The sequence below is a fragment of the Macrosteles quadrilineatus genome, unplaced genomic scaffold (assembly GCF_028750875.1).
Source record: "Macrosteles quadrilineatus isolate MER2022 unplaced genomic scaffold, UCM_ALF_1.0 Scaffold_5__1_contigs__length_97177068, whole genome shotgun sequence".
NCBI lineage: Eukaryota > Metazoa > Arthropoda > Insecta > Hemiptera > Cicadellidae > Macrosteles > Macrosteles quadrilineatus.
The window spans coordinates 38,534,393-38,560,214 of NW_026542598.1; the positions used below are offsets into that span (position 1 = coordinate 38,534,393).

The 25,822-nt window shown below is 35.0% G+C and overlaps 1 protein-coding gene across 2 annotated transcripts; it reads right to left on the reverse strand.

Annotated features, from left to right (window-relative positions):
* Positions 1–543: 543 nt before the first annotated feature.
* LOC128995256 (mediator of RNA polymerase II transcription subunit 27-like) lies at positions 544–22,084 on the reverse strand. 2 transcript variants are annotated; one of them, XM_054420212.1, is made up of 8 exons: positions 21,868–22,084; positions 20,369–20,552; positions 18,738–18,882; positions 18,380–18,504; positions 17,090–17,270; positions 14,884–15,015; positions 1,634–1,723; positions 544–1,129 (listed from the first exon to the last, which is right to left on the reverse strand). In XM_054420212.1, the coding sequence occupies exons 2-8, from the start codon at positions 20,539–20,541 to the stop codon at positions 995–997; spliced, it is 981 nt and encodes a 326-aa protein (XP_054276187.1). In that variant the 5' UTR covers positions 20,542–20,552; positions 21,868–22,084; the 3' UTR covers positions 544–994. The 2 variants fall into 2 exon arrangements, with proteins under 2 accessions (XP_054276187.1, XP_054276186.1); XM_054420211.1 differs by lacking the exon at positions 21,868–22,084 and adding an exon at positions 21,525–21,726.
* Positions 22,085–25,822: the final 3,738 nt, after the last annotated feature.

The following is a 25,822-nucleotide window of genomic DNA, read 5'->3' on the forward strand; positions in this document are numbered from 1 at the left end:
ATATGATACTGTAGTGTGATATAAATTTTAAACTCTTATCCAATTTATGTTCCCATACAGTAAAAGTTGGACTTTAAAAAGATTAAAAAATATAGTTACCTTGTATAATACCTTGTATTTATTTGACAAATACTTTACAACTGACGTCTTCTTACAAACAAATATATCTTACACTAACAATCTACTTAAGTAGGTTTAAGAAGAAGATATTTGGCTATTTAAGTTTTATGTACAGGGATAAAGTTTGAACCTCAAAATGAATAAGTCAGTTATGACAATATTTATTAAAGGGTCCAGACATTAAAGATGTTATGGCGGATTGGTTGAACAGCAGGCTTAACTTATGGATACAAATAACAGGTAAAGAATAAATAAAAACATGAAACAGAATTTTGAAACTGCTAGTATTTGTTCGTCTGTTGTGGGCTTTCAACAGCAAGCCTACAATGATAAAAATACTCTTACCTTAATAAGGAATAAGTAGTTACAAATTGCATTGTTTCGTGAGTTTTCTTTATTTCTTGTAGGACCTACTTTCTACTATTTTTCCAGTAAGGTAAGCTCACTGTTCAACCGATGCACCATAAAATCTATGAGATACAAAACACAACATTAATGTTTTGTCATAGTTTACAACCTAGGGAGTACAGTGTTCCTTTACAAAATTCAGACGATAACCAATGGATAAAAGTTTACAATGTTTGTTTACACAATAAAGGCTACACAGCTGAAAAGTCCCATCCAAACACAGTTTCGCTTTCAAAAACATTTGTCTGCAAAGATATTTAAGAAACCGTATAAAAAACTTTATCCGACTATAACTATGGATAAAAGTTCATAATGATCATACATACACAGCAACGGTTACACAGCTGATAAGTCCCATGACCTTTTCCCACACATTTTCACTTTGAAACACATTTGTCTGCAAAGATATTTTTTAAGAGATGGTAAAAAAGACTTTACAAAGATCTCATGTTGAGAAATCGTTGGATCAAGGCCTACACTCTTCATGGTACGGCTCCAGCGTACGCAGGTCTCGACAGGTAGGAGGAAGGGAGCTTTGGAGGTAGTTACCACAACGCTTGCACGGCTCACTGAATAAGTTGTTGTAACTGTGAAGCCATGTCTGAAATACACAGATAAATTAATACCAACTAGGCTATAGTAAAGTGAACGTCCTTGTAACCACATATCCATTTCACAAAGTTTCCAACGTCTATCTAATATCTAAGACACAGTCGTGGTTAAGCGTTCCCAGCGTACAGGTAAAGTAGGGTAACCTTGAAAACGCCACACGTTAAAATATTGGTGTGGTGAATTGTCGGGAATAGAGAACATTGGTCTGTTATTTTTTATCTTTAACCTGAAATGGACGTTTGATGACAAAGAAGTTTTACTTATTTCAACAAGGTGAGTGGTGCACAAACATACTCATCGAACTAGATTAATGGACCTCACCCAAAAAACATAGATTAAAAATATAACCTTTCTTCAGATATAAGGTATCCTACACCAACAGAAAAATAATGCCAACCTAAAAACTTTGGATTATGCAACGAAGAACCGCTAGATTAGTATATTTTCCTAGTAAATACTTCTAAATCAAATTTTAAACAATAAAAATACTTACAATGAATGACCTCACTCCAAATTCAGGCACATTTGGAGAGTAGAAATGTAACATAGCTGCATGTGTGTTTTCAGTCAGTTTGCGGAAAACCTGAAAAAGTAAATACACATAGTTAAATAAAATGAATGAGTAATGATGGTGATTTCATTGCTAATAACAATACAAAATAACATTTAATTTGCCTCTTTTTTCTCAAGGGTCTTATAGTCTAAAGTAAGCTCTGCAAAATTTATTCACAGCCAAACTGTCCCCCAGCATAACAATGTAGTTTTTATTGTAAAAATAGTAAAATACATAACAAAGCACACTAATGTTGATCTAATTGTTTAAATTCAGAAAACATTTATTGATTATTTTAAGAATTAAATTTGATATATTCTACAATAATTTTATTTGGTATACTGCAGCAAAAACAGCCGTTTTAGCGAATTTCCCATATAGGGAATAAGCTATTACCGTAGGTCTCATGGTAAGACCTAGACCCGGGACCGATTTACTTTTTCGTTTTGAGGTCCCCAGAGGCCAAAAACACCATCCGTTCAAATTCATATATATATATATATATATTTATATATATATATATATATATATATATATATACACGGCCGCGCCCGGGAAGCCAGTCACATAAAATATACACTGGAAGTCAGTCAGTTGCACCCCCCAATATATTTCAAGACTATGATATATATATAATATATATTGGTAAATATCTTAAGCCTAGACATATCTGAACGTATATATCTCTTTTTTTCTAAAAAATACTAAAATATAATTACGTAAAAAATGCTATGCTAATGCAGTCACCACCGCATTTGCATGGGAAAGCCAGTCACGTAAAATTTGTGCTGCTAAGCCAGTCACTATATATTTTACCGCATACCACTGGAATCCAGTCACTGAAAATCCACCGGGTATCCTGTCACTTCAGTCACTTTCACCCCTGCCCTTCTACTTTGTGATATTTATTTGTTCTACAAGCTTGAAAATTCGCACCTCAAACAAACGGATTATGCTTCAGGCATTGAGCACTCTCATAACCCATCTTTCGCACTTCATTTTAATTAGTTGTCTTCCAGATTACTTAACAATTACTATTCTACAGATTAAATACCTAAATGTCAATGTAATCTTTGATCGTCTTAATAGTCGTTCTGGCAACTGTGGATACAAATATGTACCGAACTAATTCGCAAGCGCAAGGTGGGAAGTTATTGCTTTATAGTCGCACAATTAGGCCTATTGTTGAGTCCTTGGTGGCAAGCGGCCATCTTGGATGATTTCAAATAGCTGCAAAATTTATTGTCCAAAAATATTTTTCATACACCAAAGTGTTTATAATTTAAATAGCTAGTATACTGTGGGATTAGAAATGTTCTTTGTAGTTTTGAATTATTCTCCAAGGGAGTCCATAAAATAACGGTCAAGGTCATCTTGGAAAAAGGCCAACTAATACGAAAACAATATCCTGTGTTGCGCGGGCCGTAGCACACAAATAGTTTTCCCGCCTCAAACAATTAAAGGCGCGTGGAACAAGGCAAAATTCTTGCGTCTCTAGCGGCGAGAGGTCGGGGCGGGCCTAACGGGTTCCATTGATGGGCTACCCGGCTACCGACCGACCTGGGGTAGCGACTAGCGAGCCAGTGGATGGTTAAAGGTTCTTCCGGTTATTTCCATCTTATTGCTGGTTCTCGAGCTTTTTGAGCTCGTTGTACAGTGAAATCTTACTTCCCTATTTTATATAGCCACAATCAAAGCGATTTTTACAAGAAAGAATGAAGATATAGACTCAGTGATGTGTGGTTACTTAATTAAATCATGTTCCTTGATTGTTTACCCTTTTGTAAGAGCCAATAATCAATCAACTTATATTTCTTTATTTTTCGATTTATTATCTATATCAATTCAAGAGGTAGCCCTGTACCTGGTTAACAAATATACCGACTACATTTAACGTGTTTTCTTTGAGTTACGCCCCATGGGATTCCAAAGTTTCACAATGTTTACATTTTTGAAGAATGTAGATAACAGAATGTTTAACGAAGTCAGCTGTAAATGCTGTCAATGCAGTGCTTTGATTTTGCGGTCCAAAAGGTAGAAACGATTCGATTTGTGAAACTTTGAACTTTTGCTATGGGCCTGTTAATTGGAGATTGTGACTTTCTTAATTTAAGGAAGTAAACGTATTAACATGACGTGTTTGGAGTGGGATTTGAAATATGTGATGTGTATCAAACTTTTTCTCTTCAAAATCCTCTCCGATGTATAACACAGGTACGGCAGCTAGGTTTATTAGAATTTTATTATTATTATTAGGTTTATTAGGTTTAGTGAGTCGGTGGCTCAGTCGGTAGCGTCGCGGACTTCGGGCCCAAGGCAGCGATGTCGTGGGTTCGGATCCTGGTCACTGCCGATAACATTTTATCAGTACAGTTCACCTTTGTACTGTACCGGCTCACTCCTTGCTTTGCTGTAAACGATCCACGCACGGGCGCTTAGTCTATGTGGACGGGCAAATGCAAGGTTAAAAGAGGCCGCCAACCTCTTTTGTAAAAAAAAAAAAAAAAAAAAAAAAAAAAAAAAAAAAATTCAAAAGTTTTTTTAATTGTCCTCCAATGTTTAGAAATTATTTTTCGATCAAGTTGTTTAATGAATAAATAATTGTTTTGCCAAATTATGTTTCGAAACCAGGAACTAAAAATAGATCAGGAAATAGATATTTTAGTTCAGAAAACAAAGCCAATCAAATAGGCCTACGTACTTTTTAAATAAAAACACTGGTCGGATGGTTTTTAACTTTGCTGTTTATTTACTTCAATAAATTTCTAATAAAAATCACCACAGGTACTAATCTATATAAATAAAATTAGAGTTTTGTCTGTACATTGCTCAGAATCATCAATTTTTAGATTATTTTTACGTTTTAAACATACAAGAATCCGAAAAAAGTTTCATCTCAAATCCGTTATTATCTCAATCATCAATTATTATCTCAATTCCGTTGTTGTCTATCTTCCGTCTGTCACGGTCCAAAGGTTTTACGCGGCCTTCTCCTGAAAAACGAGAGTACCTATCAAGATCCTCGAATCATTTTAATGTATTCACTGGATTGGCGAAAGTGTCTTTAGCTAATAAAATATGGCCTCACTACTTTGTAAAAAAACTTACGGACGTTTAAAACCCAATTTTGTGCGATTTTTGTCAAGTTTTCTCACAATGTTTATCACATAATCATCATATGAAATAGCGAACAGCTGTTCGGATCAAGATTATTTTTCTCTAGCTGTCACTGATATGTTTACATTGAATATTGTTTACAAATATCGCAATCATTTCAGATCAAGTTTCAAAAGCAAATCCAAACCAAGTTGGATTAAAACCGTTTTTCCTTACATAACGGATTTAATTAATCGCAAGTGCAATAATGTGTAGGGTAACCATAAATGAAAATAGAGCTTCTTTGTGTATACAATTTCTATTGAGTTTTGGGTTGATAATCGGGGAAAAGACATTGACTCAGTGTTCTATATGCCTGGGAAACTTACATTTTTTACATAAGCGTTACCAATAGCTTAAGTATAAGGTTTCAACTCGTTGACGGCACTTCAATGGTGGTTGTGTAAAGTGTTTAGAGACAACTGCAGTGGGTGATTGTAACAGAGGTTTACGGATTATGCTCAAATCGTATTTCTAATGTGTCTTCTCAACGCTATGTGCTGCTCGCTACCATACGTCCAACAGACCAATTATCCATCTCTTGGGTTCGTAGGCTTAAACAAATTATTCACAAGTTGGTAGCGCATATTACTCAGTGTTCCGTACGGACAGGAGAAGAGCACCTTTGATAGTGAAATTTCCAACCTGAATGTTTAATGGCGAGGTTGAGGTATAGTATTTTAACTATATATTGTTTAGTTAGTTAGGTAAGGTTAACCTAACCTAACTAACCAAACGATATATCGAATTAAACAATCGAATAATCAATATTACTCATTTAGTTGTTTGTGCCCATAGATATGGAAGTGTACCCCTCATAGATCTATTACGCATTTTTTTTTTTTTTTACTTGAAACTGTCAGATACTGTATTTGTTTGTATATAATAGTTTGGCCAGCATATCTGAAAATATGCAAACCAATAGTTTTTCTTTATTTAGGAAGGTTTCAACTGACCACTAGAGGATCCCCGTGCGTAGAACGGGCACACAGCTAGTAATTAATATTTAATTAATACATCTTATCTTACTAATATTATAAATGAGAAAGTTTGTGTGTTAGTTTGTTTGTTTGAAGTTCAATCACGCATTAACTACTGGCACAGAAAATATACTGTTTTTGATTTAAAAATAATTTGTCATATTGTGCGAATCTTTGGTGATTTGCTTTTTTCTGCTGTTTAGGTGCAGTGGTAGAACATTATTATGGATATGGTAGATGTTTTATACTATATTATACCGTAAATTAAAGAAAACCAAATGTTCTCAATACGTGTCCTCCAGCGTTGAATTTTTTTTTACGGTTTGAGGCCGTTTGCTGGTTACAATATTTAATTGTTTTGTCCAATGTCCGAAATGTAAAAACATGACATTGCTATCCCACAAGTCAACTTTTCGTGTCCTTTTTTGGACAAATACTAGATAGAGGGTTAACTATATAAAATTAAGTGTGATTTGAAATTTAAACAAAACTAGCGGACTCGTGCTGCTACGCAGCTTTAAAATAACATAGCATATCCTAGAAATAATCAAATTTATGATACAACAGGACTGACGATAACGTGTTGACGTAGAAACCTAGGTCTCCACTAAAAGATATGCCTTCGATTTATGTCAAATTTAAGATTTTTTATCGAGTAATACAGTATCTTGGACTTAACTGTTTCAAAAGATTAATAGTTAAAATTAAAGCCAAAGATTAATAGCTCAAATTAATATAATTCACGGATTATTTTAAATCTAAAACATAAATAATAGTAGAACTATTGGTTTTTAATCATAGAAAAACCTTATGAAAAATAAGTTTTATTTTGGTTATTCATCTTGTGTTTGCTTGAAACTCGTCCGTCTTCAATAACTAATAGCTTAAATTAAATCCGGTATTTCACTGAAGGTTCTTAGACCAAAATATATAGGATTGGATAAAATTGTAACTGGTGAAATGCATCTTAAATCGAAGTAGAAATTTAAAAAAAATCAAATATATATTTTTGGTGGAGTAATACATTAGATAAATATTGCCGATACTTTATGTGAAATCTGTGCGAGCATTCCTTAAACATAAGACCTCAATCATGGAAATCCATTTAAAAATACATATATATATAAGACTAGAGGACCTATGCTGCCCCGCAATATTGAAATAAATACCATTATTAAATAAATAAATATCAATATGCCGATGCTTGATGTGAAATCTCTGCGTGCATACCTTCAATTTGAGGCTTCAATAATGAAAATCGGTCGGGTAGAAGAGCCAAACGAACTCGGAAAAGAAAACCCAAAACTCCCATAGGCACATGGGAGTAAATTTAGTTTACGTATAAACTGAGTGATACAATTCGCTAAAACATCCTGTAGGCCAAACATATCTTGAAAAATCCTATTTTTGATTATCTACCAACTATAGCAGGCAAGATAAGTTTTAAAACGTGATACTTTTTTAATATTAATCACTACCCTACGAACAGTGAAATACCACCGCCGAAGCAAACCTGCAGAATTTGATGGTTCGTTATTTTATTTCCAAAGTAGCGAGGCCATATTTTAATAGCCAAACTCACTATAACCAATCCAGTGAATGCAGAAAAAAGATTTGAATCATAATCGGTAATATAGTTTTCTCGGAGTAGGCAGCGTAAATTTACATTTTGTCGGTACAGACAGAATGACAGAAAGACAGACAGACAGAAATTGAGATGAGGCTCGTTTGAGCCTTCATAGCCTAGAAACGTAAAAATAACCAAAAACTGCATGATTCTACGCAATGGACAGACAAAACTGTAATTTTATTTCTATAGAAGAAGACTACATTTGCACAGTTTCAAGCACTCGACAGAGTTGCTCGACAAGCTGGTCTGAATCTGACACCATTGAATCACTGCAAGGGACCTCTGCGCGCAGAGGTAGAGGAACATTCAGATGACTTCTGAGAATTTCAACTTTCTCGTTTTGCAATGTGCCGTTATAGCCTTACTTGGAAGAGGGGGATTTTTGGACCACAAATGAGTTGGTTATGTTTAATTTTAAATAAATCCGACCTGAATATAAAATAGCAAATGCAAGTCCGCAGTAACAAAAACGTTTATTTTTACGGAATAACTAAGTTTGGGTCAAAAATAAGTTCTAGATCAGTGGTATAGCCAGGAAAATTCTATTTTCGCCATAATATGAGTACAAACTTTTGAAAATTTAACATGGGCCTTATGAGAAAACATTCCGCCATTATTGTCATTTGTTTACATTTTAGGACATAACTCGGCGTTCTGTACCCACGGGCACTTCAGCTTGCGCATGCGCAGAAAGCTCTTGAAGCACTTTCCAACTGTTGTACTTCTGATGTGTATTAGCTTCTGACATACAATGTTGTCAACTAGAGACAGAGAGAAAGAGGCCGACTCGACTTTGCTCCACTTCATTAAATAGTTTGATGTATAAGAATTTGTATTACATTATAAAACTTTCCAGAGTAATTAGTTTCTAATCCATTAAAAGACTATTCTTACATTATCCTCAGCTGTATTACTGTTTATTTAATACTTTTGCCAATATAAACGAGCGATACATTTTATTTTTTTATTTTCAACGCTTTTTATAATAATTATTATCACTAAATCACTCTTTTCGTCAGTTATCGAGTCGTGTCGTTGTCAATAATGTCGTCTGATTCTGACTGATGTCAGATGTTACACTGAATCGGTCACAGGGATAATAATTAGTTGTAACCTACCAACGCTTTTTATAATAATTATTATCACTAAATTACTCTTTTCGTCAGTTATCGAGTCGTGTCGTTGTCAATAATGTCGTCTGATTCTGACTGATGTCAGATGTTACACTGAATCGGTCACAGGGATAATAATTAGTTGTAACCTACCACTAGCTTACCTAACTAAGTTTGAGTGTTGCTATTTGCAGTGTGGGATGATTGCACTGACAGTTTAGCTATCTATTTCAGAAAAATAAAGTTTAAAATAAATCAAATTCTAGGATCTGTTCTTAAGTTGTGGCCGTTTTGAGATGGATGCTTTCAGAGCTCAGTTTAGCCTAGCCTGAACAACTGGATTAGTAGCTTGACTTAGTGGTTCATCCATGTTTAGTTTATAAACACTAATCAATGCCTAATCTAGATTATACGTGCCTTATTCTACTCCGTTTTAAAACTAATATACATAGGCATAAGCTTTAATTTTTGTATTAAATACTGGGTGCATCATTAAGGTAACTCCGTTAGGTTGCTTTTTATAAATAAATAATTTCATAAATCACTGATACCCTATATCATCTAAGTGTGCTCAGTACATAATGACACTCTCTCAAAAAATTACTAATCCTAACCCAAAAAAATATAGATAGGTAGCTTTAGGCCTACAGAGGATGAGTGTTTATATTTATATAACTTATATTTATATCTCTGTGGTTAGGTTTTGGTTATGTTTGCCTTAAGATGGCTATAAGCTTAGGACTAGATATCAAATAAACTCCCAATTAACTTATAGTGCAGCCTAGCCCTAATTTGTCAGTGTCAATGAAATAGTGCAATATCAAGGACAACCAAACTTGGATATACAACCATGTTTATACCTAAGGTTCCTTTTTGGTACTCACCAAGGATCAACCGTAATTGTTTTCAGTCAGAAAGTGTCCTGAGTTTCCGGAAAATTGTAACTTATTACATTTTAAAATTTAAGGGTAAATTAAACGTTTCGGTTCTGGTTTTGGAGGGAGTCCAAGTTCTTGCAGCGACTAATACTTCAAAGGAAGGAAGGTGGGAAGATTTTCATACTGCTAATAGCCTTCTTTGAATTCAGCGTGAAAAATACTGGGTAATTTCTATAGTTTGGGCCATTTAGGGGAACCAAACAAATTTTTAAAAACTGTTCTATCTCATCATTTCAGTAAACTATGATATTATTATTTGAATAGAAGTTAAATGTCAACAAAAAAAAAATACCGCAAATTATTATTTTTGGGATAGAATAACATTGCCTAAGGAATACTCTCAAAGTGTAGTGTAGTGATAAAGTTTCCCGAACAAAGCTCGGTCCCTAGCTACTTGTTGTCAAACAACGCAATAATGTACGTTATTTCATAAAATTTGTACCTGAGAAATTTACAAATGGAAAATGCTTTTCTCGTAAGTGTAAGCAAATCTTAAAATGATAGGATTTGTAATGATACGATCTTAAAACGAGCAATTCAGTATTCTTATTCAAAACACCAAACACCCACCACTGGATCAAAATATGCCCGCACGGCGCAACCTGGCACGGTGGGAAGCCCCTCTCGTACAATTTAAATTTAGTACATAAGGCAAAAAATAAAAAATATGATTTAGAACATTTTACTTTTTGTATACAGAATCCACTGTTTTTAAACTTACCTGACCAAAAAATAAAATAAAGTAGTAGCCCACAAAAAAAGTTCCGTGGAAATTTGCCATGTCAAGTTTCATAAAACATTTAAAATAATCGACTTTATTTGAATATTTAAAATGAAAAGTACCGGGGGACCGAGCCGTGGCTCAGTATGTTTATTTCGATTGTAAAAGATATATAAAGGAAACTCGTGTTTTCTTTATAACTAATTTCGGCTTTTATTGTTTAAGTTTCCGTGGAATTTTAATTTACTATGATGTAACTTTAAATGGACAATGCAACACATTAATTTATTTTAATCTTACACATTTCTGTTATTGTAAATAAATCATAGAAATTTAAAAAAATAAAAGTCGTATTTTTTTTAATACGTTCCTAATGAAGGAATTAATATGCAATCACAGGTTAATACAGTAGCAATCAACTACACAGCATTAAAACAGCACAGTGTATGTAAGGGGTGTGATTTATTTCTTGGTATTAAATTAAGTCATTCTTCAAGTATAAGTAAAACTTCAGCATGGACATACTCTCTAGCGTACTATCATATGATGGATTAGCTGAAGGCAGATAAGTCCGATTCAAGCGTATATTGCTTACTATAAAGATTGTTGTAATACAATTAACTTTAACTAGTGGTCGTCCAGTGGTCGAAAACTTGACCAAAAATATGTAATGTACAGGTTTCAAATGATTTAGGCCTAAATTTTTTTTCCTGTGTGAGTAACTAAGGACTTCTGGATAATTTAAATATGATATTTATATGTTTCTTACTCAGGAACAATGCCGTTCCGGGACACTATATAAATGGACGTTAACGTGATTATAAATTTGCATTTTACTTAGTCAAAATACAATAGGTATTGCGCAACCGTGATATGTTAAGTCATTAACCTTGGTTCACTAATAAAAACTACACCGTATGCTTACTCAAACAAAACAAAACTTGCTTACTGTACAGCAATAAATCACGTAAAGAACAAAACAAAAGAAAATGTAGACTAGAAGACTACTGATACCGTAGTCATCCTAGGCTACTACTACATCATGTTTCAGAACAGAAGTATGGGGATAAAAATATTAAATAACTAATAAAACACCATAAAATCATAGTACTGTACTTAAGTCTTCCTGGTAATAATAACAATGATAAAAATAAGATAAAGATAACAAAGATGTAAAACACCTCTTATTATTTCTCTTTGTTCTATTCTTTCTTTGGTTTCTCTCCATCCACAAGTTGTCATGGTTACTAATCACCCAACCACAAAATATTGTAGTGTTGTGACAGCAGACAGGAGCAGACGATTGTCAGTATGTCAGTGTCGGTGCAAGATTGTCAGTCTGTAGGTGCGAGCGTATAGGTTGACCTTGACGCTACTGATCGATATTTCTCCGTTTTGCTTCCATCTTATTTTTGTCAAATGAACTGTAATATTTCAATAATTGGGAACCTACTGCACATACAAATTACCGTAAATAGTTAAATATATAGTTCAAATCGAAATATTTGACTGAAAAACACAGTTCATAAAACATTTTCTTGGGATTTGTGAGGTTATATAATATATAGGCATCATGATGATGCGACTCCAGTTAAGCGAGGTTCTACTGTATTTTCAAGTTAAAGTTACAAATAGAAAACCCATTATGGTTTGTATTCAATGACCGATGTATTATACAAAATAAGTTATAACTTACTTTGATATTAATCAGAAGCATTTATTACAGCTTGCAGCACTTATTGGTATATATAAATATCCCAGTTACTATTACTTAAAAAAAAAAATAACCAAAAACTGCATGATTCGAAACAAAAAAAACACGAATTCGTGTGGCCATTCAATTTTTATAAACACAGTGTTAAACATTTGACTCTGCAGAATACCGGATGGTAAAGAGTGTTTGGTTTCAATTAAATAAAATAAAAAATAGTTTAACCAGCTTTACTATTTATTTTGAAAAATAATAGATAGGAAACCATAAGGATAGGTATGGGATTGAACTGAAATAATTGCAGGAAAACTTGAATCGTAAAGTCCACAATCTGTACATCGTTAGAGAGCGAGAGAGAGAGAGAGAGAGAGAGATTTGATAAGGAATCTGAAAAGTAAACAAATAATCGTTTCTGGCGTTTGTTGTACTGTACCCCCCTCCCCCCCCCCAGCATTTGCACTCGTGACCACTTATTGTTGCTTCCTTATCATTCATCCGTCCCAAAATATAATTCCTGTAATAGTTTGTTTGTAAAATTAAAATTATTATAAAAATCTTTTATCTTTCGAGTGTAGTTTCATGGTTATTCTTATCAGATAGAATAATATCGTTGTCATATGTAATAGTTACTTTTTCAAAAAACAGTTCCCGTATCTCGGACAAGATTCACGTATATTTCTCGAGATAAAGAAAATCCGTATAGTTCCCGGTCCGTGGAAACACTGTAAATATTGTAGGCCTACTAGGATACAAAATATTGTATAAAGGAGAAGTTGACTAAAATTTCAACTGAAGGTAAAAAAAATTTAAATAACTTAAATTATGAGATGATGAACGGGTAGGATCAAGATTCAACCAATTATAATTAATTAATATTCGACGATCCTTATTAGAGGTGCATCATATTTATTTGGAGTATGAACATGTTTAAACATTAACACGTAGTTAATCACTATCCCAACACAAATAGTAACAAGGAGTAAACGAAGGTTACAGACCGCTGGGTGTTACCGCTACAAAGTAGGGTAGGGTGCCGTCTTGGCTACACTACTCCACGATATAACACACGATGAGACAGTCTCCGCATTGGTATTGCAGTTACGCTTATCGACACAGGCAGCAGCACCGGTTTGCTGTTTTCATACGTATAAAGTGCACGGGAAGCCATACCTGACTGGCTTATGGGAGAGCTGACTGGCTTTCGGGCGGGTGACTGCCACACCGAGTAAATTACCAGCGCACTGACTGCCAAACCGGGTGGGCACAAAAGTATATATTTATATATGTGTCCGTTAGCGCGATAACTCGAGCAAAATTGATCCGATTTTGATGAAATTTGGTACAAACGTGTAAACCTACATTTATTCGAACGAGTTCGCGAACCAGCATAATCGGACCATGGGATCAGGGGTTTATGGGAGGTTTTATGGGGTAAAAATGGGTTTTTCTCATTTTTGACCCTAAAAACTGTAAATTTCTAAATTTCTCTCTAGACCATTTTGAAGAGCTTAAAAAAACAAATAATTTAGTATATTGAAGTGTTTTTGAATGTTCATTGACTACGGAGAAAATTAAAAAAATTGTAAATTTAAAATTCCCATGTTATTCTTATGGAGAATAAATAAACTGTTCTAGTTTGCTTGTTTATGGATATATTTTAATCAAATTTGGCAATTTGGTTTATTTCATACTAAGCTATCAATATTTCAATTGAAAAAACACACCTTAACATCTTCCCCGTAGCAGCAAACCTAACTACTCACTAAAATTAATGTTATTTAAAAATGGAAATAAATCTGAAAATTTATAGGGAATATTTTAGTAGAAATCAAGCCGGGTAAATGGAAATTCGCTTAGTATGCAGGTTTGCTGCGACGGGGGTATTTATTTTAGTGAATGCATTGCAGGACTTAAGTAGCATTTTTGTTTTACTCTCTAGGGAGTAAAAATCGTTTTTAGCCCCTAGGGAGTAAAAATCAGTTTTTGTCAACTCATTTGCAAATTTTGATAGTGAACTAAATTCAATTGCATGTATCGAAAGTATGTATCGATTGTTTAAGAGATTGTAGTTAATTGTTGCTTATTGTAAATAATTCAACATATCGCCAGTACAATGTACACTAACACAATCGTAATAGACAAATCGTAATCAGGGCCATCCGAAGTTGTATTAACATAAGTTAGTATTACAATATGCGAATGCGCCTATTACTGCTGGGGGGGAGGGGGCGCCACGACCAGGTTTGCTCCGGGCGCCACGACCAGGTTTGCTCCGGGCGCCACGACCAGGTTTGCTCCGGGCGCCGCCAACCCTATGGACGGCCCTGATCGTAATAGATTGAATCACTTACTAAACAGCTGCTTGTTTCCATTAGCAAATTAAATTGAAAACAAGTTAGAAGTAGTTTTTAGAGATTACCTTTAAATGAAAACTATTTTAGTTTTGTAACATACTTTGTTTAAATAATGGTGCAAAATTACAAAAATATAGTTCATCAAACGGGCAAAAAGTGTCTTTTCAACCCTCCCTTATTTTCCGACCCCAGCTTCTCCTCGATCGTAAAACATGACCCACTTGAGTCACTTTAGACCCTAGTGATAAAATATACTTTTAAGATGACTGACCAGCTGAAAATAAATAACTTAAAAAATATTGTTGTAACTTAAATATTTTCTGGCCATAAACAACCTTTAAATTCCAATATTTCCAATCATTGATTAAACACCTTCAATGAGATTAGTTTATTTAGATCGGCCTTCCTCCCCCCATTACATTAGGGTGTTACTGCATCTTTTTGGCATTTAAGATTATAACCCAGGACTGTATGTATATCTGAACCATTTCTAATTAGCCTATATTGAACCAGTTTGCATAGAAACTCAATAATGGGAATTCACTAAGCAGGTTTGCTGCGAGGTATTCATAATGAGGTATATCACACCTTGTGCCGAGACTCGGACCACAGCTCCAGAGTTTCACCAAACCCCTTCACGTTGACCCATTCTATCATCATTCCCTTTAGAGTCAACAATGCTTGCAGCACCCTGCCAAGGGTCACTTGTACAATCACCACCTGAAATTGTCACATAACACTAGTTCAAAAGTTGGTTAGGTAACTATATCAAAATAAGTAAATAAATAGTCAAGGTAGTACCATAGAGCACAAGGGCTAGGTTTTTAGGATTTTTTGAGAGGATAGCAGGCTTACCTGAGTGGGAAAGAGTCCAAACTGGCACAGGAAACACAAAACTTTACACTACATATACAGAGTGATTGATATAAGTGTGCCAGCTGTTTTATTCGAAAACTATAAAAGATATCGAAGAAAGTTAAATGGTAAGTGCCTTGGATTTTTTATTTTAAAAGTTTTAGTCCAGTCGAAAAAAGTATTTTAGCCGCCATTTTTCCAATATGGCCGCCAACTTAGATTTTTTTATGGAACATTACATTATTACATTTTCTACCGGAATACATAATAAAATACAGGGTGTTCCATAAGAAAAATCACAGTTGGCGGCCATATTGGAAAAATTGCGGCTAAAATATTTTTTTCGACTTTACTTCAATTTTTACAATAAAAAATCCAAGGCACTTACCATTTAACTTATTTTGATATCTCTTATAGTTTTTTTTTAATAAAACAGCTGGCACACTTATATCAATCACCCTGTATACATGACAAAACATTAGAATATTTCACTATGACTGTGACAGCATTTTTAACTGAGGAGAGAGTTTTCTTTATTTCCAAAATGGTGGCCAGTGAGTTGTTGAGACAGTGTTGCAAATAGTCTGATAGTCCATACTATTGAGACCAGACCATTAGTCTGACTATCTAAGCAGATAGTCAATGTAAGTAGTCAATAGTAAATTTATGTAAGAAGTGGTTTGTGTGTGCTTGTCTGAAAAAGATATACGTAATAACTACCGATTCTGCATTGGCTGAAATGTTACATCAAGGTCGGGTTTAGGTATGACCCGTCTAACACAGGTAGATTTAAGTTTAAGTGCCTTTCAGGCCTTTAACTGTACAAAATAAAATGATTGAAATGATGATTTTTTTATAAATTCATTTATTGATTGAATTGTTTTACTTATATTTTGATACTGTAAATAAAATTAACATTTTCAAATGACATTGAAACCCATGTTGTGGACCAAAACCATAAAAATCAGTCATTTGTAAGAAGGATACTACTCTTGTTCAAAAACCCCTGTATGTACATTTTATCAGTAGGCCTACGGTTCAACTCTCATACTGTATCGGCTCACCCCTTGCTTTGCTAGATACATTCCACACTTGCCTGAGCTCAAGACCTATGTGGAAAAACAATGCAAGGGTAAACTAGGCTTCCACCTCGTTTTAATAAGTACCTATTTGCAGTATTTATCCGTAGGTCCTAATCGGAAAAGCATAATACCATCTAGAAAATTCTTGCTTGTTGGAGAAACAACAACTGTTAACGTTAACACGTTAAGTGCGTGGCCGGTGGCTAATGCACTGCGTGGTTGAGTGTGCAAATACGTTTAAATTTAGTTTAATCCTGGAAATGAGAGCATAAACTGTGTTCCAGTCCTTGTGGGCGTAGTTTAAAAAGACCCCAACAGATAGCAGCACTAAACAAAACCACTACGGGGCGAAATACTCAGATAGGTCTACACCATCAAAAAATACTACAAAAGAAGCGTCAAGCACAATTTTGAGGTTAGGTTCCTTCCACATTTCTTCACTACAATAATTTAATTACTGTTATTATATATTCAATTTCACTAAATCCAAGACAAAACCCCACACTACACTAAATTTGAGACAGTCCCCACCACCGATGAAATTGTCGGATCTAAAAACGGATTATACCGGATTGAAGTATTAAACTGCCACAACAAGCGGCAAGGGAAACAACATTCCCCGTGCGAGGCTGAGCTCACACTGGATCTATACTTTGGAGTTAGGAATACTGTATAGTTTAACATAGTCTGCCGTGCATGCCAGTCCTGCGCTACATTAAACAACATAGACCGCAATCAACGTGTTAATTAATAAAATGACAAATCACTCACAATGTAGGTTTATTTATTCATTTATCAACGCCAGTGTCACTGACATTTCTGTAAGAGAACGGTCAAAAACCTAGGTTGCAGCCCACCTGAGGTATGCCGTTGTCATGCATTGCCTGGTAGTCCCTGCTGATGCTCTGCTGGGTCAACCGCACCTCAGCACAAGTCACTTGTGTCGGCCCCACGGGACTGTTGCGGAACTCCCGACAGATGCTGATGTTCATGTCCTGGTACTGTCGGTCGATTGCGGCAATCAGCGTTTCCACAGCTCTGAAACAATTATCATAATTTAAATGGCGAGACCTTCCAATACAAAAACTACTTTACCAGTTATTTTTTTTTTCAAGTTAAGGGTCAAAACAATCGATATTATTTGCATCTAAAGTACAACCCTAGTAGACCATCAAAAAATGGCCATGGGACCAGGACCATGGCTGGAACATGAAAAAGGATGGATTAGCCGAGGAGCAGCATTTTCAGAATTTAGCCGCGATCACAGGAGACGATTATGATGTTTCTGTACTGAGGAGATATTCAGCAGTTTGCCGATAACAACGATAAGGTTTCCGTGACAGCAGGAGAAATGAGTCCTGAAATGAGACAATGATGATGTCCCTACAAGTTAGGTAGACATTCAATATTATTCTGCGACCACCGAAAACAATGACAATTATTTCCATGACCACAGGATTTTTCAAAGATTTTACATTTGCGGAAGGGAATGATAATGTTCCTTTCCCGCAGGAGGCGGTTAATATTTTATCTCGATTACGGTATACAATGACAATGTTTCTGTTACTGCAGGAGATATCCTAGATTAGGTCACTATGGTGGGGAATAACGATAACATTTGGGTGGTCACAGGAGACGCCGTTACTGCAGAACATACTCAGGTTTCTACCACCATTGAGGAAAACTATGACAATGGTCAACAAGATTTTTTTGCTGCGATAGCGTGAGACAGTGATGATTGCTTATACAACATATGTTTTATGGCAATAAAGTGATATTATTATTATTATTATTATTAACAACGGAAAATGGTCACGAAATTACCACGATAAGATTGTCACTGATAGGCAATGCCAGGGTCAGATTATGTTAGGAGTCAGACTAGCCGAGGTCGGGTTAGCAGGGTTCTACTTTAATTTTACGGATCCACTTATGTCCTGCAAACTCACCAACTGATTAAACCCAGAGTATGTACAGTCCGTCTTTTAATAACCCGGCAGTCCAAATGTTTCACAAGTTAAAAAAAAAACTCTAGATAATTTACAACACCAATGGAAAACTAAGGAACTCATTAGCCTAAGTACATGATAAAATCTAGCCTTTGCCATGATTAAATCCACAAAGGCAAATTCATGAATGCTACCTACTGTATAGGAACGTTATGCGCACTCGTGGGTGTGCGTCGTCTCTTGCTGCTATTAGCTCCTGTGTATGATCGCTTCAGAGAGTTCTGGTTCAACAACTGCGTGGCCAAACTGCTGTACTCGTGAAGCTGAAAAGGGAAAATTTTAAATAAGTTAATTTAGATGTTGATATAGGTCTCGGAAAAAATTGATTTTACATTAGGCCTACCAGTAAATATCTTTGTTAATAGATTTTGTATTAGACTCAACACATGTAGGCTTAATTACAGTAGGTGTATGTGTTAACAACACTAAAACCACTAACTTAACCAAAATAGTAAATTATAACTACTAATATAATACCGTATCCTAAAACACTTGCCTTATCCGTCCACTTGTAGCTTAGAACCAGTTGGCTGTATAAAGCCAGACGATCATGGGTACATTCCTGGCTGAGGAAGCTGGTATTACCCAGACTAAAGGGACCGGGCGGTTGTGATAGACCATTCACTGCTTGTTCTACATCCCTGAAAACAAAAGTAAATTATTTTAAAATCAAAGCTACGGTACATGTTAAAAACCTTAAAAATTAGAGCCATCAAGGATCTAAGGATGCATCGAAAGACCTTTAAGTCTAGAGCGGCAATAAACGGCAACTTAATTCCACGTTCACCACCTTCCAGGTCTTCTAGAAGATTCGTCTGTTAACATTACTAAAAACATCATGCATAAATTCAAATCGTCAGCGACCCTATTGTAAGTAACCATGTTACTTGACAGTTAAGATAATTGTCAGAAGCAGGGATGAACATCGAAAGGCATTGTTTTATACATTGATGGTAGGTTACCGATGTTTTTGTAACATGGATGTTTTTCCCATAACTGAATTGTAAGTTTTTCTGGATTAAATGTTGGTCAATAGAATTTTCCTATAAATTATTCTAATTGATTAAAGGCTGATAAATATCAAATCCAAAAATATTATTACCGCGGACTGGACTAGACTTGGGCTAGAGTAGAGCTTGAGAGTGAAATAACTCTACATTGTTGAGGTGCTTGTTAAAATGTTGCAAAAAACAAAAAACCAATTCACAGTAGAACCCCTCATATCGGACCTCGGAAAAACCGAATCCTTGTGTCCGACAGTCTACTTGTTTCCTGTCTTGGACAGATCACGGATGTTGCCGTAATCGCAGAGACTGCAAGTTATCTATGCTCATGGGTGTTGCCGCGGTCACATGAGATGATTACCGAAGTCGTGGAAACTGCATGTTAGGTATGCTAACGTCTGTTGCCACGGTCGCAGGAGATGATTACCAAAGTCGCAGAGATTGTAGGCTATCGCTATTCTCCTCCAGACATGCTTTGGGCTGTTCCGACCATGGCCCGGTCCTGTTATGGTCGGATATGAGGGGTTCTACTGCAGTTGTAATAAATTTGCACTCCTGCTCCGGCATAATCAATTAGGACCTAGGCCTATACCTATTTTTAGTCTTGCAAATGTGAAAGAGAAACTGCCACTCTAGAATGACTAGAAAGTACCGTACTTTAGTGTAAGCTAGGTTAATTAGCTGAGACAGAAAGCAGACGAATAACTCAAAAAGAAAAAGAAACACAATTAAGCCTATCAATGCTTTTGCCCTGAAAACAATGTTTTAGTTACAGTGTTATGGGTAAATCGTTGGTTGATCAATGTCCCCATCAATGGTGACTATCAATGGTTCACCTATCGATGCTTATCCCAAGTCAGAAGAGCCAGAGGTAAATTATTAAAATAAAAGTAGCCTAAAGTGGGGCCTAATTTATGCCTTAATATGATGCCAATTGAATGAAAATGTAGGTTGCTAAGGTCTTAAAGGTTTTCGAACCTTTAAAATGCATTAGGCCCTATATAACATTTGTCTCCATACATTTTTTAATTCAATATATATGTAGGCCTAGGCCTACATTTGTTTTGAGAATATGTTATTTTATACATTCAGCCCTAGTTAATGTCTATTTACTTAGGCCTACCTAAGATGGTTATTAACAGATGACAAAAGATCTTGAAGTTCCAACAAAAACTTATTTTCTTTGCCGTCTTCTCCATGATCAGCCCGCAAACCATTGGAAAGACTGCTGAACACTTGGCCAACACTGGATCGCAGAGTTTTAACAGCACTAAGCGCAGTATAAAGGTTTTCCATTATCTCTTGAGCTGCAAACAATAACAAAATGTAAGCATACGGTATTTAATCTTGAGGTTTTGCTAGATTGTTTCAATTCAAATAATCTTTATTTGTTTGTAGCAAAGAATACATATAGGCTACATAAGTAAAATAGAGTCAAATACAATCAATGTAAGTTAAGCTAATTATTCAAAGAGCTATTGAGCTATTGTCAGTTGAAGATACTAAAGTAATCTTCAAGTAATTCTTTAAGTTATTCTTAGGTTACTTTTTTTAAATTAACTTTTAACCTAACTTATCTCAAGAAGTAACAAAAAGGTTCAGACTAGCCTACTAAGGTTTCAAAATATTGTTCACAGAGAATAAGTACCGTAGGCTAACTGTCTACTGGAGGGAATACTGTAAACTGGAGCAGTTAGGTAGTTAGGTAAGTTAACTGGCTGCACTTTACTTTAGGTCCTACACTCATTCGAATGAAAATATTGATTATTCGATTGTTTCATTCGATATATCGTTTGGTTAGTTAGGTTAGGTTAACCTTACCTAACTAACCAAACGATATATCGAATGAAACAATCGATTAATCAATATATCAATCGATATTTTTCATTCAAATGAGTGTAGGACCTAAAGTAAAGTGCAGCCAAGTTAACTTAACACAGAAAAACTTAACAACTTAACTTACCGGTAACTTAAGAACTAATAGAACTTCAAAAACAAGACTGTTAATATCAATTCACCCTTGATAACAAATGCCATTTTCAGGCATTTTCCCTTGATTGTGCACCCCTAGGCCTAATCATGCTATTAAAGACCTCGGTAAGAAGCCCATATCTTAATAACAAGTCTTTGCTACCAAAGTTCTTCTACAATGCATAGTCACTAATATACATGCAAGTAAATTGTTTTCACTCACTTATTTCTTTTAGGGATCAGTTTGACTAAGTTAAAAGAGTTCAATGACAATAAGCTTAATAATTTGATGTCAAAGATTGGCTTACCATTTCTTTGATTATTCAAACATTGCCAATTTCCCATTTGATATCTTTGCATTGATGAATACATGTTTTAACAAGTAACAGTTCAATTCAGTAGTATTATTAAACATACATTAATATACACTCTTTCAACGGGTTTATTATCAGAATTATTTGTAACCTGGAGAAAGGTTCAACTTGGCAGAGGTCTCAGCTCAGCTAATACTAGATTGAAACAGCTCTGGCACTTCAAAACAAGAAGAGCATGCACATTCAGTAACTTATAACTGATAAGGGCCATGAATTGACTGATAAAATCGAGACCTAATTAAGATAGGCCTGTGAATAGAGAACTCAAATTACCAACCTTTCAATTTCAACCCACTTGAGAGGCTTTAGTATCACACCTTCACACCATAAGAACTAACTGTAAATGTCCTCTCGATATAATATTTTTAAGTGTCGTAAAATAATTACTTTATGTCTAATACTTTAAATACTACTTAAATTGTATGTGCTTTAAGTAATTGCGAAGTTTTCAGAGGCAGAGGATAGATATTTTTGTGATGATGTATGTGTTGTTGTTGTTGTTGTTGAGGTTAAGCTTGGCGAATGGAGACAAGACAAAACTGACTTTTTGTTTTTGCAGTGTTGCCATTGCCGTTGTATCAAAACCGAATATCCCCGAAACAAGAAAGATTCCCATGTTATTCATAGATACCATTGATTACAGAGCTGTAGCTACTGTAAAATCAGCATATATTAAACACGCAGTATCACATTTGGGGAGCACGCCTTACCCTTGACGCTAAGGCGATCAATTATATTTGTAAATACGTTTATAAGCTTGATTTACGACAGTTAGTGAAAATGTTGGACCTTTTAAACAATCCGATCGTCGCTATGTTTGATGGTGTGGATATTTAATTAATATATAATTGTTGATGCTATACTCCCTGGTGTGGGTGAACGTCCACACTAGTGAGTACTATGACTATCCGCAGTACTATCTTAATAATTAGACCAATTCGTTAATTACAAGGAAAAATGTTGTTTGGATTCCACCTTACCTAGATAAAACATACTCCAAGGGAGTATGTTTCATCTATGATTCCACTATAAACTGTAGGTCCCTTAGTTGCCATTAGCAGTATGGGTTATTAACTAACAGCTGTGTCTAAGGAACATGTCGGCCTTAGTCACTAACATGTAGCACAGATGGTTGGGCCAACGTTGGTAAATTGTGGAGCCACACAGTTGGCCAAAGGTAGAAATGTCACCTCTTTAAACTGTTTTCCAACCAACCATTGCCCAACAATGGCCCAACCATCCAAACATACTGATGGCCAACTAACCACAACTGATATCCAACCAACCGTTTTATTTCACACAAAATAATAAAGATTTAGTATGAAAAGCATAATTATTAGTTGAGTAAATTGATTAAATAGTTCATAAAAACAAATTTTGAAAAAAAGCTAGAACAAAATTTTTGACCCAGACGGGTCTCGAACCCGGGTCCTTCGTCTTATGAGCCTCTTACCTTACCACTGAGCTATCTGTGATTGTTGATATAGAGAGTTTTCAAGTGGTCAAAGAGTAGCCGACAGTTGCAATGGTCGCAATACTTAAATTATTTTTGATACTACACAGTATAATATGATTCTGTTAATCTGTTAAAGCATCATAAGTAGTTATTATTTTATTTTTTATTTTTGGGAGTTAGAGAGGATACTGGTATTTGAATATAGATTAATTAATTACCGTTAGATTATTAACGCTATTATAATTGACTGTTATATGATTAATTACTCTTTCTCCTTAAATTGTTGCAAATAAGTTAAAGAATATTAATTTAAAAAATATTTGCATTATTATAATTATGTTGTGAAAGCTAGACCCAGAGAATCGAAAGTCGTGTAAACTCAACTATGGACCATCGTTGGTCCAACAAAAGATACGTTGAACGGAGTGAAAAACGGTTGGACAACGGTTGGCTTGATGTATGATACCCAGCAATGCATATTAATGTTTTTTCATTAACAATGAACCAATTTTGGTCCACAGTTGTAAATATTGGTTGGCCCAACTACGAGATATACAGTTGGACAACGGTTGGTTGGTTGTGGAAGCTCCAACCAACCATCGACCAACGGTCCCACAGTTGGCCAACGTTGGCCCAACCATCTGTGCTACATGGGAAGACTACAACATCGCGCCACTCATCCTTAACTCATATTTGGGTTAAAATACGCACGTACTGGTTTCCCCATCTTAAATGATTGATTGATTTGGTCTTGGTCTACAATAAAACAAAGAAAAGGAAACACCTAATTATTATCTCACAAGGATAAAACTTTGATATCCAACTCCTTATTTGTACTATCGAACATAAAAGGGGAAAAGCCACAGCATTTTCAAATTGGAAATTAAACTACTACTGTACGAGTTAAATTGAGACAATGTTATATATTATATATATTTGAATTCCTTATTAAATTCCGAATCGATTGGTGTAAGCCCCACGCATGTATGATTTGTTTTGTTAAAGTTATAGGACTTGAAATTTTGTTTTGGAAAAGGGTCATTTTGAGAAAAACTGATTTGAAAATTACAAATACGCATAAAAACGGTGTTTTTCGTATTTTGGTATCAAAAGAAAGCTTTTAATGTCCTCTTTGGAAGCAATACAAATTTATGTCTTAACTTACGGTAGTTTTCATTTAAATAATTGTTTTATTGAAGCATGTCGTAAAAATCACATTTCAGAAAAGGGACCTCTTGTCGGATGTTATTTCTCCATAAGATAAGAAAAGGTAACTCTTGTTGGGACTGCAAAATTTGTGAGATATTTTGTTCTATGTGAACTGAACTTTGTTGTTGTTCTCAAAATGTCCACTAGAATGCAGGACAATTCATTTTTTGGACTAAAATCTGTTTAAAAAATGAATATTAGATATGGGACCTCTTGTCGTTATGGCGAAATAACATTGAGTGACAAGAGGTACCTTTTCTCAGACCGTGCAAAGGCTAAGAAAATTATTTATTTCGACCTTTTGCATCTTCAATTTCATATTTAAACCGATACTGTCATGATCTATGTTAAATGAGGTATAACAATCGATAAAAACCCAAAATTCTATATTTTCTACCTTAATTACTTAAATATTGGCCGTACTGAAAATGTTGCATCTCCAATAAGAGGTCCCTTTTCGCTTACCACATCACATATAAAAAAATCAGTAGTTTTAATATTTAAATTCTTTCTATTCAAATAAATCTGGATGAAATTATTTTATAATTCCAGGATTTGACCAATTTACTATAGTAAGAAGAATTTGTTTTGTTCCCTCTTATTTACAGTGTTTGATTTGATAGTAATCCAGCTTCCATTTTTTAATGGGTAAATTCATGGCCTCCTCTAATACAAGGCCGATTTGGAGACAAAAGTGGCAAAACCGCCGCAGCAGCCAGTACCATATAGTCCCGGCCTACCGAAACCGCCGTTGCACTAATTAATTGTTCAGCGTCAGTGCAATGTTAATGTTTATACATTATACATTCGTTATTACTGTTAATACCATACCATGGCCTACCGAGGCCATGCTGCCGCGCGGGCAGCGCAACACTACGTTACAGTGGTGGATAGTTGTGCTAAAATTTTACCGTTAACATCTGACAAACAGCCAGCTTATTTACGTGAAACATATGTGATGATATTGTAGTTAATCCATCAACCTATCCACTAGTGTGACGTCATGGATCCTGCAGCATGGCCTGTTCTTCTGTACCAGTGCGAAGTTGCCACACTACAAGACCGCGGCCTTGTATTAGAGGAGGATTTATCTGTTATTTTATTGTATTATTGGTATTTTACAATAGGCTACTTCCTACGTGTTTCATTTTTTCCAACATCTTGTTGTACGGTCACTGGCAAATAAATGTAGACATTTATTTTGCGATCCATTGATAAAAAAATAGCAAGCCCTATCACACTCCTCAATTTACTCTGTTTTTACTCTCTCCAAATTAAGGGTCACTTTTGGATCTTTATTTGACTTTTGAAGCTTTATTTTACAGTATAAGTTCAGGATTTATGTCCATCTGCCTGACGAAAAAGTTGCCTATCTGATGTCCCCAACATGTGATGTTATAGTCCTCAATAGACCCCCTCGTTTAAGAAATATAATTATTTTTTTTAGTTATTATTTTTTTTTAATTATAATACGTTGATTATAATTTGATTTTACTGAAAGGTAGAGTAAAACCATTGTAAAACCCATATTAGTATTACAGAGTGCAGGGTTTGCAATGAATTTTAA

Excerpts from the sequence above, each read along its gene's own strand:
- LOC128995256 (XM_054420211.1), bottom strand. The coding sequence starts at position 21,588 with ATGTATTCATCAATGCAAAGATATCAAATGGGAAATTGGCAATGTTTG. Across the intron at positions 18,505-18,737 it reads GCTACAAGTGGACGGATAAG|CTTCACGAGTACAGCAGTTT; the intron begins GCAAGTGTTTTA and ends TTCCCTTTTCAG. Across the intron at positions 1,130-1,633 it reads TTGGAGTGAGGTCATTCATT|ACATGGCTTCACAGTTACAA; the intron begins GTAAGTATTTTT and ends TGTGTATTTCAG.